Source organism: Neopelma chrysocephalum, unplaced genomic scaffold, assembly GCF_003984885.1.
Source record: "Neopelma chrysocephalum unplaced genomic scaffold, ASM398488v2 Primary Assembly neopelma1_159, whole genome shotgun sequence".
Classification (NCBI taxonomy): Eukaryota; Metazoa; Chordata; class Aves; order Passeriformes; family Pipridae; genus Neopelma; species Neopelma chrysocephalum.
In genome coordinates, this window is record NW_020897821.1 from 465,953 (window position 1) to 481,192 (window position 15,240).

The 15,240-nt window shown below is 46.1% G+C and overlaps 1 protein-coding gene across 4 annotated transcripts in view; it reads right to left on the reverse strand.

Annotated features, from left to right (window-relative positions):
- KCTD15 (potassium channel tetramerization domain containing 15) overlaps window positions 1–14,499 on the reverse strand; it is a 43,662-nt gene extending 29,163 nt beyond the window's left edge. Inside the window, exons 1-2 of one of the 4 annotated variants that reach the window (XM_027701536.1) lie at window positions 14,160–14,499; window positions 8,251–8,426 (exon numbers count right to left, since the gene is read on the reverse strand). In XM_027701536.1, the coding sequence (XP_027557337.1) occupies window positions 8,251–8,414 (164 nt within the window). In that variant the 5' untranslated portion in view covers window positions 8,415–8,426; window positions 14,160–14,499. Of the gene's footprint in view, window positions 1–8,250; window positions 8,427–9,827; window positions 10,210–13,658; window positions 13,966–14,159 lie in introns of those variants that run through there. The other 3 variants (XM_027701534.1, XM_027701533.1, XM_027701535.1) reach the window with 3 other exon arrangements.
- Between the last annotated feature and the right edge of the window lie 741 nt (window positions 14,500–15,240).

Here is a 15,240-nt window from a genome sequence, read left to right on the forward strand (position 1 = left end):
CAACCACAGCATCCCATGGGAGTGATTTCTCAAAATATGCTCCTAATGCTTTTCATGTTACTGTCCTGAAAATGCCTGCTGAAAACTACTTTAACTGTGCTGCTGGTACCAAAGTGCCCTCTCAGGTGACTGATAAGCAAAAGGAGCAATGGAAGAAATTACTAAGTACTTCACCACCTAACCTCAGAAACTGCTATAGAGTGCTACACGAAAAAAAATGTTGAAATCTTGGTCTTCTTGTCTGCTGGATTCTCTTTGTGAGTTTTAATAAACCAGACTAGTTTTCAACCTGCTGTAAGCAGGAAGGGTGAGAACTACTAAGAATTACTAATGTGCTAAGTGTAATTCAGCTACAGTCACGTTATCATTGAAGATGAAAGGGAAGAGCAGAAAACAAGGCAAGGTCAGCTGGGGTTTGCTCAGAAGGTACTGGAGACACCGTTCAATGTTCATCTCTGGACTGCTCTCAGAGGCCACAAGGTGCATCCCTGCTGACCACAGCCAGGCTGCACGAGCTGCATGGAGATGCCTGCTCTTCCTTTTGACTAGCTGAGGCAAGTAATCTGGGTAGGCCTGTGCAATTGTCTCAAAATTCAAGGGTTTTGAACAGCCTGTGCCAGGCACAGCACTGCAGCCATACTGTTATTTCCCTAAGTCAGATGAGTGTTGATTTGCTATCTGCTCTTCCACATGACTGGCTTGGTCTGCCCCTTCCTAGATGCCATAATACCCCCTTATGCCTAGAACTGCACACAACCCAGGCTGCAAATGTATACAGAGAAAAAATAATTCCTGAAAAAGTGTTCATCAGCTAGGCAGTATGTTCTTTAACATTTCATCAATTATTCCAAGCAAACACACAAATAATTCATTCATCGACAGGGCCCAATCTCAGCACCCAATTACAGTAAGATTTGTACTCCCAGAGGCTTTCCTCTCCAGAGCCTGCAGGCACTTCCCAGGCTGTGGCTGTGCTGGGCAAGGCAGTGGTTATCAAGTCCGGTAAGGAGTAAACACCTTTATCACAGCAGACAGCTCAGCTCTGCTCTGGCTCCCTACATGCCAGTTAGTAGGAGATCCTGGGCACGCAGACACAGACACATCTGAAGAGTCAGTTTCCATACAAATTCCTTCCCTTCCATCTCCTTAAGTCGCTGGAATGAAGGGTTAGGGGGACTATTCTCCTTTACCACCAAAGCCATCACTTCAACTTTGCCACAACAGCCCCGGTGACACACGGAAATCTATCACACTGTGCTCCTGCTCCTTCCATGGGCTCTGACAGACACTGAATTCAGGACTTTTCTCAGTTAGTGTCAGCTAGAGACAGGGTATATCCAACATCAATCATTCCCAGCTGTAATTACATCCCTCTTACAGCTTACTTTTATTTTACACAGAGGCCAAGCCACTCGCCCCTGCTCTGGCATTGGTGCCATTCCTGCCGTGGCAGCCCTGGCCAGGCTGCAGGAGGAGGCAGGTCCTCAGCTCCCTGCACTGCCCGGGGGCTGTGCTGGATGTGTCTGAGCACAGCACACGTTTCTGCAGGACACAAGGCCTGTAGGAAGGAACACTTCACACCTTCCCCACAGCTCATCAAAGAGCTGCAAGGACTGCTGTGACCTTGGCCATGTAGCACCTGTATGGAACTGGCTCTGCAAAAGGGGAAAGACTGGTTCAGTTTATGCCATCTGATACAGCAGCCTGGCAATGACAGCCCCTGCTCCACCTCCTGCTTTAGGGAGTGCAACATCCACAGGCAGACTGGGGAGAGACAGAGGATGGGAAGGGGAAAGGCCCTTCTAAGGGTTTTTATCCCAAGGCTTCTGCTGGTCACAATTCCCTTAGAAACAGAAGGGAGATTTTCCCAGTGAACAACCAAATAAGAAAAACTCAAAAGATTTATCTCTTAATCTCAGGTGCATGATATAAAACCAAAAATTATGTTAATCTCCATGAGAATTCATATGTTAATTCAGAAAAGGCACTGCACATAACCAAAACCTCTGGGTTTTGGCTCCTTTACTTGCTCCCATCTGCAGCACCCACCCGACTGCCTGGCAGGGCAGCAGAGCCCCGGGCAGCCCTGGCAGGCTCACCCCTGGCTGCAGAGCTGCCACACTGCTGGGCAGTGTCCTTGCACTCCTGCACCGTGCCCACAACCTGCCTCTCAACCTGCCTCTCGCAGCATTTGTAACGTGCAGGGAAAACACCCTGTCCTGCCTCTTCAGGTGTTTTGCTTAAAAGTCTGTGTACGGGTTAAGTTCACAACATCTATTAAAATTAATGAGCTTTGTGCTGCAGCATTTTGTAGCGCTTTGCTGGAACGTGGGGTGCTGGCTCTGACTCTGAAAGTGCCTTTGGGTACCACACAGCAGATCACAGCCTGGGAGTGCCAGAGCCTCATGTCACCCCACAAACAGGGCGCTCGACAGCTGACCTCAGAGGGAAAAGTGGTGCCTTTAAAAGTGTGAAACGTGTCTGTGCCCTTCTAACAGGTATTTAGTGGGTGTGCAGGGATGAGAGAGGATGAAGAGGGACAAGACACTGTACAGCTGTTGGGTGGGTGAGCAGATGGAATGACAGTGGCACGGAGAGGTCTGGGAGACACCTCAGGGAGGATGAATGTGACTGATGCTGCAGTGATGCAGGACTGGCAGGAGGCCGTGCTGTCCCAGGAGAACCAACACCTCCTGCTCCATGTCAGGATCCTGCCCTCAAATGAGCTGTGCTTTCACAGCCACCAACAACCTCTGGCTAAGAACAAACCTGGATTTACACCCTAACTGCAAGCACGGGGTAAGTGACAAAATTTGCTAATTGTCTCCAGGCAATAACATTGATAATACACAGATTTGATGGGAAATTGCCAAATAAATTATTATAAGAGTGAACCGATCGTACATGAGCAAGAAATGTGAGATGTTATCAGCTATGCTGAGGCTGGAGAATTATATATCCTAAACATATTCAAATTGAGAATTTTCCTGCTCCCTCCCAGGAAATGCAGACTGGGACCCAATACAAAGCCCTTCCTGCAAAGGATGATGTGGAAAAATCTGTCTTGTAGATATTGGTAGGTGTCTGAGCTATGAAACCACTGCGTGCAGCTATACAGGGTCAGCAATCATGTTCTGTCAGAGACAACAGAGGGGTCCTAAAACTTGGAGCAGAGAATTCCCCTGAACTCAGTCCATCCTGGTGTGGCTGCAGAAGGGGGGAGAAGCAGATCTCAGGTGCCAGTGCTGAGCTCCAGCGACCAGAGATGGAGGTGCTGGAGGAAAAGGCAGGGGAATTACAATCCACAGATACCCAGAGAGTAGCTAGAAACAGAAGGCCATACTTGTCAGGAGACCTTGTCTGAGGGTGGGTCTATACGTGAAAAACAGTGTATTTTGACAAGGAACGTTCAGAGAAGACACATGCTTAGGGGATTCCTTGGCAAATCATAAAAAAAGTCCATGGATTCACAGGAAAGTGAGGCAAGGATATGCCTGGAAAACTCTCCTGTGTTGTAGAGAGGTCATTAGCTTCTGAAAGAATTAATAAAGCCTCTGCTGGTTTTCTCTGGAGGACACAGACTCCAGAGAAAGGGGTGGTAGAGCCCAGGTGCCCCAAGAGGTGCACTGTGTGACAACCCATGGCTTGGGCCACGGGGCCCAGAAGCTCTGTTGTCCTGAAGAGGAAAGGCTGGGAGCAGAGAGGTCCCAAACCCAGTGTGCTACAAACCATCAGGGGAGGCTCTCTGGACACTCTTCCCACCTGGACAGTGTCTCTTCAAGGAAAATTATTCCTTCTGTCCCAAGTGATGCCACAGAAAGCATGAGCTTTTATAACCTCATTACAAACACATGAACGTATCTTTAACAGAGGGTTATACAAAAATATGAATTATCAAGAATGGAAGGTAAATATATTTACCTCGTATAGCAGAACAACTCAGAGAGAGCTCACAGCAATTCTCTGAGTTAAAAACACTATTCAGGGCTGCAAAATGGACATCAGGCTTCTGATGAAAACTCTTGTTCTGCTTTCTAACAAAACTTCAAGGTGATACCAAAATTTCCAGTGACATCAAGAAGCTGGGAGTTGCTGTGGTATACAGGGATTTGGAGCTTCTGTTCCACTGGAAGGCAATGAGACATCTGCCACTGAGTTCAGTGGGAGTGACACTGGAGGCCCTGGCAATGCCCTGGGGTATTCCCGACTGCCTGGCAGGAGCTTGGACTTCTGGTGCAGGTTTGCTTTCCAAATGTAAGAATTGTCTCACTCCCTTGGATAAATACAATTTGCAACTCACTTTATAGATGTGCTGGAGGTTTTGCAGCCCTTACAATCTGTCACATAAATACACATTCAAGTGTCAATGTGTGAAGGGGCTGCTTTAGAGGTCCTCTGGGTGAAAACAGGAGTGGAATTTCTAGAGGAAATGCTGTAAAAGATGAATAATTTGTCTACTTAGCCAGTTACTTTAGAAATAAGATGCTGATGGTAAGAGTCACTAGAATTCAACAGGGTTCTTTTTTCTTTTTTACCTGTACCTCAGAACTACAAGAGTTGGGAGTTTCAGTAGAAGAATTTGCTGAAAACAAACTGAAATTAAGCCTTAGTCAGATCCAGGTAAGCCAACATCAGCCTCCTTGTACCTCCAAAGCTTGTCAACTTTAATGGCAATTTTGGGGATGCACGGAAAGCAGTCTCAAGTAGCTATATGAAAAGGGAATAATAATGTTATTTCTGAGGTAATTTGTGTGACCACTGACACTATGCTGTTGTTGATCACAATTTCATTTTTATGTTTCTCATCTCCCCTGCCTTTCACCCTCTGAAAGGCCAGCTCTTTTTCTTGTATGCTGTTTCATTCAAAAAGCCAACTGGAAAGGTATGTAGTGCCTAAGGTGAGTGCCAGTGGTTTAGATACCACCTTTGACAGTGGCTGTTTAACCCTCCTCTCCTTTGTCACACCAGTTGTGCACTGCTCAAGTTCTCTCCTTTTTTAGATGAGAGAATTTATGTAGCCCATAAAAATTTACTGGAAAGAGGACGGCTACCCCCTTTAATGCCTAATCTGGCACCCTTTACTTATGCAAATTTAATCAATGGACAAATGCTCTGGTCACAGCAGCTGCACTAATACAAACAACATCAAAGACTTTGCCAAAGTTGCTCTGAAACAACTCTGGGATCACTGAAATGCAAAATTTGGCCTCTGGCTTCACATTAACAGCCATTCACTCACTTGAGTAAGACTTCCAGAACTGTGTCCTTTCTCTTCCCAAATTAGAGCCAACCACATACCTAACCTGGGAACAGCCAAGCAGAGCCAGCTGAGAGGGCAGAGCACAGTCAATCCTAACAGATTACAATAAGAAATGTATCACGCTGCCTGCTGTCAGGTGTAATTTATATCATACCAGAGGGGTGACTGGAGAGCAGGTATGGGCAGGAACTGGTCATATCTATACTTGCTCCTGCTGGGCCCGATCTGGCCAGCTGCTGGGAGCTCTTCCCTCTCACTGAAGTCAATGTGGACTGAGGTTGTTCAGGACCAAACAGGACTGGACGTCCTCAAAATACTACGGAAGTATAAACACAACTTGATTTTTTCTGTTTCCCATCAGCATGTGGTGTTTCTGTGCATGCACACCCAGGTTGTATTTATACACATGCTCATATCTAAACATCCCTGTACATTATCAGCTAGAAAGCCAACAAGCTAAAAAAGCCCATTTAGGATTTGGGAGCACGGAGAAAGCAATAGGGATTGTAACACAAATGAACAGGAAGTTTATTCCCACAGCTTTCAATTTCAGCGAGCCCAAACTATTTTATGTGACTTCACTAAGATTTAGCAAAGCACTTCAGCATATGCTTACATCTTCTGCTGAAATATGATCTACAAATTTGTGTGACTTCCTGGATTTGAAGCTTTTAAACTTGTGCTCAACCCAGGAGTTTGATATGCTGTCCACAACAATGCAGAAAGCTCTGTGAGTGGAAGAGCATGGCCATGCCTCTGTATGTGGCCATGCATGTCACCTCTGAGCATAGCAGTGCCCTGGCATAATTTCCAGATGTTTTGCTCAGAAAAGCTACCTCCTCCCTCCTGCACCTGTGAGAGACCCAGGAGTCCTCTCCCAGCCAGGTCACTGCAAGGACAGTCTGTGCCATATGGAAGATACACAACAGGGCAGGGAAGCACCATCAGGAGCTCCAACCATTCCCACTGGAATAACTGCAAGTGCTCTGCCTTAACCAGGAATGAGAGCAGGCCAGACTCAGTGGGGGGTAACAACCAAGTCTACTATGCAGTGCTGAAGAAGAACAAATAATATATAAATACATGCATAAAAAGGAAAATATAATAAATTATGGTGTAGCCTTCATCTGGCTTCATAATGTATGTAGCAATATGTCCTACTTGGGATGCTGGTGAAGGGTCTCATCCTGGAAGCTCTTACTTCAGTGAGAGCTGAAGTTTGAGCAGCTAAAAAAGCCTTCAAGCCTTATGAGATAACACAGCAATGCAAACAAAAGACAGCACACAGCAAAACATCAGGCAGCATGTGAGCTCTGGTCAGTCACAGTTTTGTACTTTCAGTTTAAAAAAAGTACAAAATCTGAAGAAATATGCTTCTGTCATTTATCAAACAGGCAAAAAAAATTGGTTCAGTACTCTATTCTCTTGAAACAAAATCTGTGAATTTATGTATATTCTTCCAAAGCTTCCGTAACTGAAGCTTTTATTAAGTAAGTTTGATGTGGGGCATATTTTAAACATAGTGTCAGCAGCGATATTTTAAAATGTGGAAACAGATGTGCCACTCTATTACAACTGCTGAATCTTCTCTGTATTTTTTAATACTATGAAGCATTTGCCTGTTTCTCCTTTATAATCTCTCCCCACTGAACAGATTTCTTCTCTATGATTAAAATAGTACCACACAGACCTCATTAAACAAATTGTCCAGAAAAATCATATTGTTTTGGTCTGCCAATAAAATATAGGTATTCTAATAATTGGGCTTTTTTTTCCATAGAGAATTTCAGCAGCTTCCTTTCCTTGGAATGAAATCACAGCCATATGCTTTATGACATCAGAGGCATTTCAAGGTGTCTCCAAAAATGTCATTTATTGCTTGGGAACCTGCCAAATCTGCAAAAACCCTTAGTTCTTCTAAAGGAAAAATCTTCAAATGAAACTATAGCTTTACATTGGTTGTCATACAAAAAAAAAATTAAAAATCTATCACTTACAGAATTCTGGCCATGCAGGACAAAACCTCTGGCAACCAAACCTGCTGACCTGGGCTTTGGTTTGCTTTGGAGTCAACAGTGTCCTGGGCACCCTGACACTGCACATTCCCACCTGGGTATGTATGAGGCACCCTCTGAATTGTCTCAATGACAAAAACATGCACTGGTTTAGTGACCATAACTGAATCAAAATCAGGTACATCTTAATATACTGCTCCAATGAATGTTCTTTAACCCTTAACAATGTTCCCTTCCACGCCACTGTCACAGGCCTGACCCTGCCCTATCCCTCATGGTGCCCAGTGCCCTGCAGGACTGGGAGCCAGGCAAACAATAGACACTATGTCATACACAAACATCATCTCATGCCACATCTATTCATAATTTGGCATGTCTGGAGTATGCTCTGAGAGAATACTGGCCAGATCCATATAAATCTCTCCAGACACGTCACCAACCTGCCCAGCACAAAGCAGCCACCTTTGAGCACACAAGGATTCAATCCAGCCTGCCCAGAGAGGGTCAGGCAGCCCCTGCCCAAGGGAACAACTGCTGACACTGAGGCACACACTCCCAGTGAGGTCAGGATTTGGACTGGCCCACAGAAGCATCCATTAGTCCCAGGGTTGCAGAACCATTCTGCTTTCTTAAGGAATTAAAAACCAGTCTTTTCCCCCTACATCTCAAAGAAAGAAGTTGCCTGGTGCAGTTGGAAATAATCTAGGGCAGCACACCAACAGGTGCTTCAAACGTATCAGCACAGCGCAGGAGACGTCGAGAGAGAAAATGAATAGACTCTCTAAATAATACATAAATTTTACAGGCTTTTTTTTTTTCCTGCAGAACCCCAGTGAAGTTACTGTATAAATCGGAAGCTGAATTATTCATAAGCGGTGAATATATAATAAATCGTCCTTCGCACTGCAATACTCCTCACAGGTACCTGCCTCCTTCCACGCGGGGAACAGAGACGGGCAAACCCCAGGGTCTTACCTGGAGTCTGGGTACTTGGTCAAGGTAGCCAGGCTGCTGGTGTACATGTGTCCTCCTACATCGATGTGCACGGGAGCGTTCGACTTGGTGAGTTGAGCTGGGAGAGGAATTCCTTGAGCAGCCAGAGGAGAAACCGGGGACCGTGTTAGAGACAGACGGGACATGCTTCTTCCCTCCTGCGGCGGGGAGGCAAAAAAGAACAGTTTCTCTTAAATGTAGCAGTGTGTTACCTTTCTTTCCATCTGTGATCACAGATCTAATCAGATCGTTTTTGCATCTGCCTGATCACATATTCGGCTAACAAATTATTGCCACCACTGTAATTAAGTGTATTTGCATCATTTTCTCCTAAGTACCAGAGGGGAAGAGAAAGATGCTTATTAGCAATAAGAAATCAAGAAAAAAAAAATGTCAAGGTGTCAGCCTCAAGGGGCATAAAACAAACTGCAAAATTCTAATTAAAGGTCGGGGGCTTATGTGTTAGATGTGAAATATCCCCTGACAAACGAATAACCAATTTGTGAATTGGGATTCAGGGGGTTTTTGCAAGTTTGTCGCAGTAACAAGACACCTCTAAATTAGTGACTTCCTCAGTACCTAAGGCATTTAGTTTACCCATGTAGTAAATTTCACATCAAACTAAGATCAATTTTCTGGTTTATTTTCAATAATTGTGAAATAAATGGATAATTTTCAGTTAAGCCTTAATATTAGACCTAAACAACCAATAAGCTTTCAAACTGAAAGAATTAATGCCTGGAAGCAGTGAAAACAGAAAGATATATAAACTGACCCATGTTTTCACGACAAGATACGTTACAAAGTACTATACAATGCAGCATGTGAAATTATAAATTCAACAATCCACCTAATGTTTCCTGCCCTAAAAATACTGGAAAAATAGTGAAATTACTGAATTGAGTCCCAAAATCTTCAGCAAAATCAAATCCAAAAATACTGAAATGTCTTAAAAATGAACAGGACAAGCATAGCAAAAGAAAATTCCTCAATTCTCTTCTGTAAGAAAAGCACAGCTTATTCTGCATGAAGCGTGTGTCTCAAAGCTGATTTCAGTTCAATCAGTGCAGACGGCACATGTCAAATGGAAAAAAACCCTTTCAGAAAAGTTTAGGAAAATGTCCATCCATTCTCCCCCTTATGGGGAAAGCAACATATGCAAAACATTATAGTTGAAGACATTTCTGAATATAATCTAATTTTCTTGGTATTTTGTAATTCAAGCATGCTACCAAGCACCCAGGCTCTTCCTTACATCTGACAAGCACTTTACATGCAGCACTGCAAAGTGAATTCCCATTTCTCCCACATTACTTTGACAATGTTTCTTAGAAATCTGAAGCTGGTCTCGCCTTTCTCTGAGCAGTATTTTGCCTGGCTATGCCACTCGATGAACACACAATTAGCAACATTCTTTGCAAAACAATTTCCAAGCTCTGGAGAGAAATCATAATACATCTGAACGGCTTCACAAAGTCATCACAACATCTCCATTTACTGTATTTCATCTTGGTTAGCTCCTAAGAATTTCTTGCATCTACAGCACAGAAATACATCACCCCATTATGAATCCACATCCTTTTCTCTTCGGAGGCTGGACGGACATCTGCACTGAACACGACGCAAGTACCAACTCTGTCCTAGGACTTCTGTGTCAGCCGATGCGAAATTGGGCATTAACATTTTTACTACAGCACCACCTTCAAGGAAAGTGACTGAATCCTTTCATGACTGAAGACGTTGCTTTCTTGTTTCCCACAAGAGCCTGTTGTGGCCAGTCTTCAGTAAATATGTCATTTAGCATAAATAAAAGAACTAAGTTTTAAAAACAACTTAGTCTGTAAGTACCTACAGTATTCTAGCGACGTGTTTACTAATCTGTGGGTGCCTCATCTGTCTGCCAACACAGACAAAGGTTGCTGGGTTTTTTTCTTACCAAAGAGCACAGTAAACTCATGTTCAGTCTCTACTCCTTCACTTAAATGAAAGGGTCAGAAGATCCAGGCTGAATGTCAACCCTGTCTTTGTTCAGACCCCAACCATTATCACTAATGATAAAGGTACAGACCTCGCATGGTACAGGGCTGCCTTAGAAATAAATCTCATGCAGTTTCACAAAACAAGAGTCTAATTAGGGCTCATCTGCACCCCTTGTTACAATTTCCAAATGAAATCAAAGGACTTCCAGTCCTCTGTAAACGTGTCTTACATTTAACCATTTGTCTTGAAATACAGACTTCAATTTTAAAATATGCACAGATAGCTAAAGATCAAGTGATATGAATCTATTTGTGCATATTTAAACACTGCTGCTATCTTAGGATTTTGTTTAATGTTAGTATACCAGTAAATTCCTTGATCTGTAAAGACTCAGATTCTCAGGGAGGCCATACTCACACAGTAGATATTTAATTTATACTATTCACTGGAGGGACCTTTTGAACAATCCTCTGCTTTTGGCATTTCTCAGCTAGAGCATGTGTTGAAAAAACACTTAATTATAGAAAATCACTGGAAAGCTAAAATAGTTCTCAAACTTTTATGGCTTTTCATACTTATTGAGGGTGCCACTGGCTTTCTGGGGGAGAGGAGGAAAAGGGGAATTAAAACACTGGCTTTTCCCCTGGTTGGAGAGGATTCATACTAAAAATGAATCCTAGATTTTTATTAAAGTTGTGGAATTCGATCATTTCCGTATGAGCAAATTATCAAGGGGCACAATTGCTAAGCACTACATAAAGGGCACTGAGAACACTCCTATTGCTCAAAAAAAAATATAAATACCCCGTATTTCTTAAGGTACCGTAACCCTATTTCTAATGACTCCTTCCTCTTCTGAATGTAAAATGTAGCTAAAATTCATCACACTGAGTAATGTACTTATTTTATGCACAAAGCAAAATCCTAAATGTATTTATCCAGTGAAAGTCTTTATGCACATATTTTCTAATATGGATGTGAAAATTAAAACCTTAAGGGTAAATATCGCAGAAACACTAACAAACTTCATTTATTAAACCATGTAAAATAATCCTTGCTCTTTAGTTGCCTACAACAGGATACAGCATCCCAACTAGTGGCACAGGCAATAACCCTGCTCTAATAAGTAACACAGGAACCTGCTGAAGGCAAAATCAATAGAGCCTGATTCCCAAATTATGTGAATATTTAGTTTTTCAAACATTACACACCAAGATCTTTCAGAGCCAGCTTATCTTTTTCTGCCTTTCTAAGCTAACTGCATAAGTACTGCTTGTAAAAACTATTTGCCCATGCAAAGTGAAATAATCACAATGCCATGCTCATTTACACACAAAATGATTTTGTGTCCCATTGTGCTCACAGTTGTTCAGCTCTCTAGGGGTGATTAAACTAGCTATGCTGCTACAGCTTGAGATGATTTCACTGAATCGTTTCTCCATGAAGTTGCTTCTTTGCTAAGCTGTTATTTTAACCATAAAAGGTAAACAGAAGGCAGTTGTAAGAGCTCCATTCAGCTCCGTGCCCAGGGCTATAACCCTAGGGCAGAGAATGCTGAAAGACTGCAGAATTTTCCAGGGTGTTGCCTTTCTTGCTCTAAAGCCTTCAGGAATACTGTTCATTTAATACACACTCTAGATGATACATTTCAGATCCTACTAAAAGAAAGACTTCAAAAGTGTAAGAACTTTTGGGCGGATGAAGCTTTCCCACCTCTGCACATAGCTTGGGGCCATGGTAACCAATACTGCTGTTGATGTTGGGAAAATACAGGAGAAATAAACTGCACAGAGCAGAGCAGACAGATAGGGACAAGGGAGGTGAAAGGTTGCAGGAAAGAAACAGGCAGCAGTCTGGAAGGGGGAACGAGAAAAAAGGGAAAAGAATAAAAAAGGAGGCGGCTCTGAAGGAGGGACAAAGTTAAATCAAGGAGCAGGCACTTAAAAGACTACAGATGGGAAGCAAGACTAATTAAGGATGTAAAAGCGCTTTGTTTCTAAAGTTTATTGTTGCCAGGATAAAAATTAATTGAAACTAATGCTGTTATTCACTCGTGCAGTTTAATTCCTTCATGCACATTTAAGACGTGAAATGAAAGCGGCAGGTTTACGGACCTGCCATGGAGCTGCTCTCCCGGGGAGCCGGGGCGGGGGCGGGTCGGGCCGCAGGACCCGGGCCCGGCTGCACCCCCCCGGCACGGCCGGGCTGCATCCTCCGGGAAGCCGCTCTGCCTCCCCAGGGACCTGCATTTCTGTACCAGGAGACCCACTGGGGGTAAAACCACCCAGCGCAGCCCCCCGACCGCCCCATCCCCGGCACTGCGGGCCAGAAGTTCCCCCGGCGCTCCCGTGGCTCCAGGGCAGCGTCTGCGTCCCCAGCGCCGCCGGAGGGGCACAGCCACAGACTGGGCAATTACCTTTGTCTGCCTAAACAGGGCCGGCGACCGCTCGGGTCTGCCTGCACAGCCACTCCGACACAACTTGCCTACGCCGTGCTCCGAGCCCAAAGACAAAGCGGGCCGGGGGGGCTGCAAACCTTGGGCTCGGGGGCTCCAAAATTAAAAGTCCGTAAACATTTGCACACACACCTCCACGCTGCTTCACTGAACGCTGGACCGAGTGACAGAGGAGATCGTGCCCAAAACTTTTACGGCGGGGGGGGAGGATGGGGGGAAGGGAGCTCCCTCTGGAGATCTGGTTGCCCCCCCCTCTCAAAAAAAAAGGGGTGAAAAAATAGAAAAAGGGGGGGAAAAGGGAAAAAAAAAAAAGGAAAGGCTTTCTCCTTCCTTCCCCCTTTGCCCCCCCGCAACCCGCCTCTCTCGGGCAGTCTCCAGTCTATTTAGTGCAAGTTTCACGTCACCCAAATCCCTTTCCCTACTGATGGTCAGGGAAATCACCAGCGAGCAACGCACCCGGTCACTCAACTTCTGCCTTTTTCTTTTGAACACACTGTATGCCCAAAGGTAAAATTCAACCAAAAAAAAAAAAAAGGCACAACATGGCGTCCTTTACTTATTCCCACATAACAAGAAAGGAGATGTCTTAGATGAATGCAAGAAAAAAAAGTCAACCCCGAATCCCCGATCCTGCACATTTTCCGCGCAGCCAATGGTGGTGAGCATTAGCCAGGCTAATGTATTAATTTTGCAGAAGTGTGCCACATCGCATGCAGGAGCAGGAATGCAAACTATAGCCTAGAGTGGTTTGAAGTCTACCCCAAACCAAGCCTTCCACTCTCACTGGCGCCAGAGTTTCATTCACAGCCCGCCCGTGTTTTCCATACGCGGCGCTCCCCCATTGTCGCCCGCCTTCCCTTTGTGCCGAGCCGCCCCGCCGCCAGCCCCCGCGCCCCGGCCCGCGCACCCCCGCGCCGCGCTGCCCTCCCGCCGCCCGACCCCGCTCCGCGTGTACCATGCGGGAGCGCGGAGCGAGCCGCGCTGCCTCCGCCGCGCCGGGGCTGGGCCGTCTTCAGAGCCGGGGCCGGGGGGGCAGCGGGAGCGCGGGCACCCCGGGCCGCGGGGCTCCGCCGGCGCTGCCCATGCTGGAGCGGAGCAAAACAAAACATACACACGCACGCACACACACACACACACACGCGCGCGCACACACACACACACGCACACACGCGGCGCTAGCAAAGCGGGGCGGCCGCAAACGGGTCCTGTAGCTTTAAAAAAACACCCCTCCGCCTCGCTCTTGCTCCCCGGAGCCGGCAGCCGAGTGAGTTTGAAGAGGCACTTTCCAAAAAAAAAAAAAAAAAAAAAGGCAGGAGCAGGCGCGAGCCGCGCGGTGCGGACGCGATGCGCTGCCATGCGATGCGATGCGATGCGATGCGCGGCGGGCGCGCACGGCGCGCTCCTGGCCCCGCACGGGCGGGCGGGCGGCTGCGGGAGCCGCTGCCGCGGTCCTTACCTTGAGCACAGAAGATATCTGCCAGCCCCCCTTTGGCTTTGGGCTCTGCCGGGGCTGTGTGTGGACGGGCTCAGCTTTTTTTTTTGCTTTTATTACTATCTTTGCTCCGCAGATCCTGCTGTGATTATTATTATTATTATTTTTAAAGCTTCTCCGTCTCCTCTCTCTCCCCCTGTTTTTGCTGCTTCTTTTTCTATTTATTTTGTGCGTGTGTGTGGATGTGTGTGTGTGTGTGAGGGGGAAAAAAAAGCCTTTAAATGAAACTGCCGAGGCTGTTATGAGAAGAAAGGCAATAATCCCGTCTCTAAATAACAGAGGGAAGGGAGAAGAGGAGGAAAAAAAGCGAATTCTTGCTCAGGGCTTTGCAAACGCCTGCAGGGCAGAGGATTAGGCTACAATTAGCTCAGCCCTTTGCTCTCGCCCTAGCTAATTTTGCGATGAAAATTGGATATTTTTCCCTCCTTTTGGTGAAGGTCTGCAGATTTATTCCCCCCACCCCACCCCCCACCCCCCAAGAATAAAATAAAATACAGCCCTTGAAAATGAAATAAGGCTGGGAAGGCGGCCGGCTCCCCAGCCCGCGCCCCCGGCGCCGCCGCCCGCAGAGCCCCTCCGCGCGGCCGGGGCGGGAGCCCTGCGCTGCCCCGCGGAGCCCCGCGCAGCCCGGCCCGGCCCGGCCCTGCCGGGGGATAACGGTTCGGTGTTGGGGAGGATCAGGCCACTGTCACGTCCTTCAACAGACTTACTGAAAAGAAGAAGGAGGAAAAGAGGGGGGGAAGGGGGGGGGAAAAAAGCTGATTTTAATCATTGTCATTTGGTCTGATGTAATATTTCCCCAGGCATTTTCAACTAGGCATAAATTTTCAGCTCCCAAATAAGTAACACAGGGCACGTTTCTCACATCTCTTGACTCCTCTGTTACAATTAGGGTAGCACCCACTCTGCACTTGTTGATAAACTAGATCAAGTTCAAAAATAAATAATAAAAAAATGGCCCCGGCCCCCCCCCTCCCCCGCAGCACCCAGCGCCGCCGAGGTGCGGCCGGGGGGCCTCGGGGGCGGCGAGGGGAGCCGGGGGGGG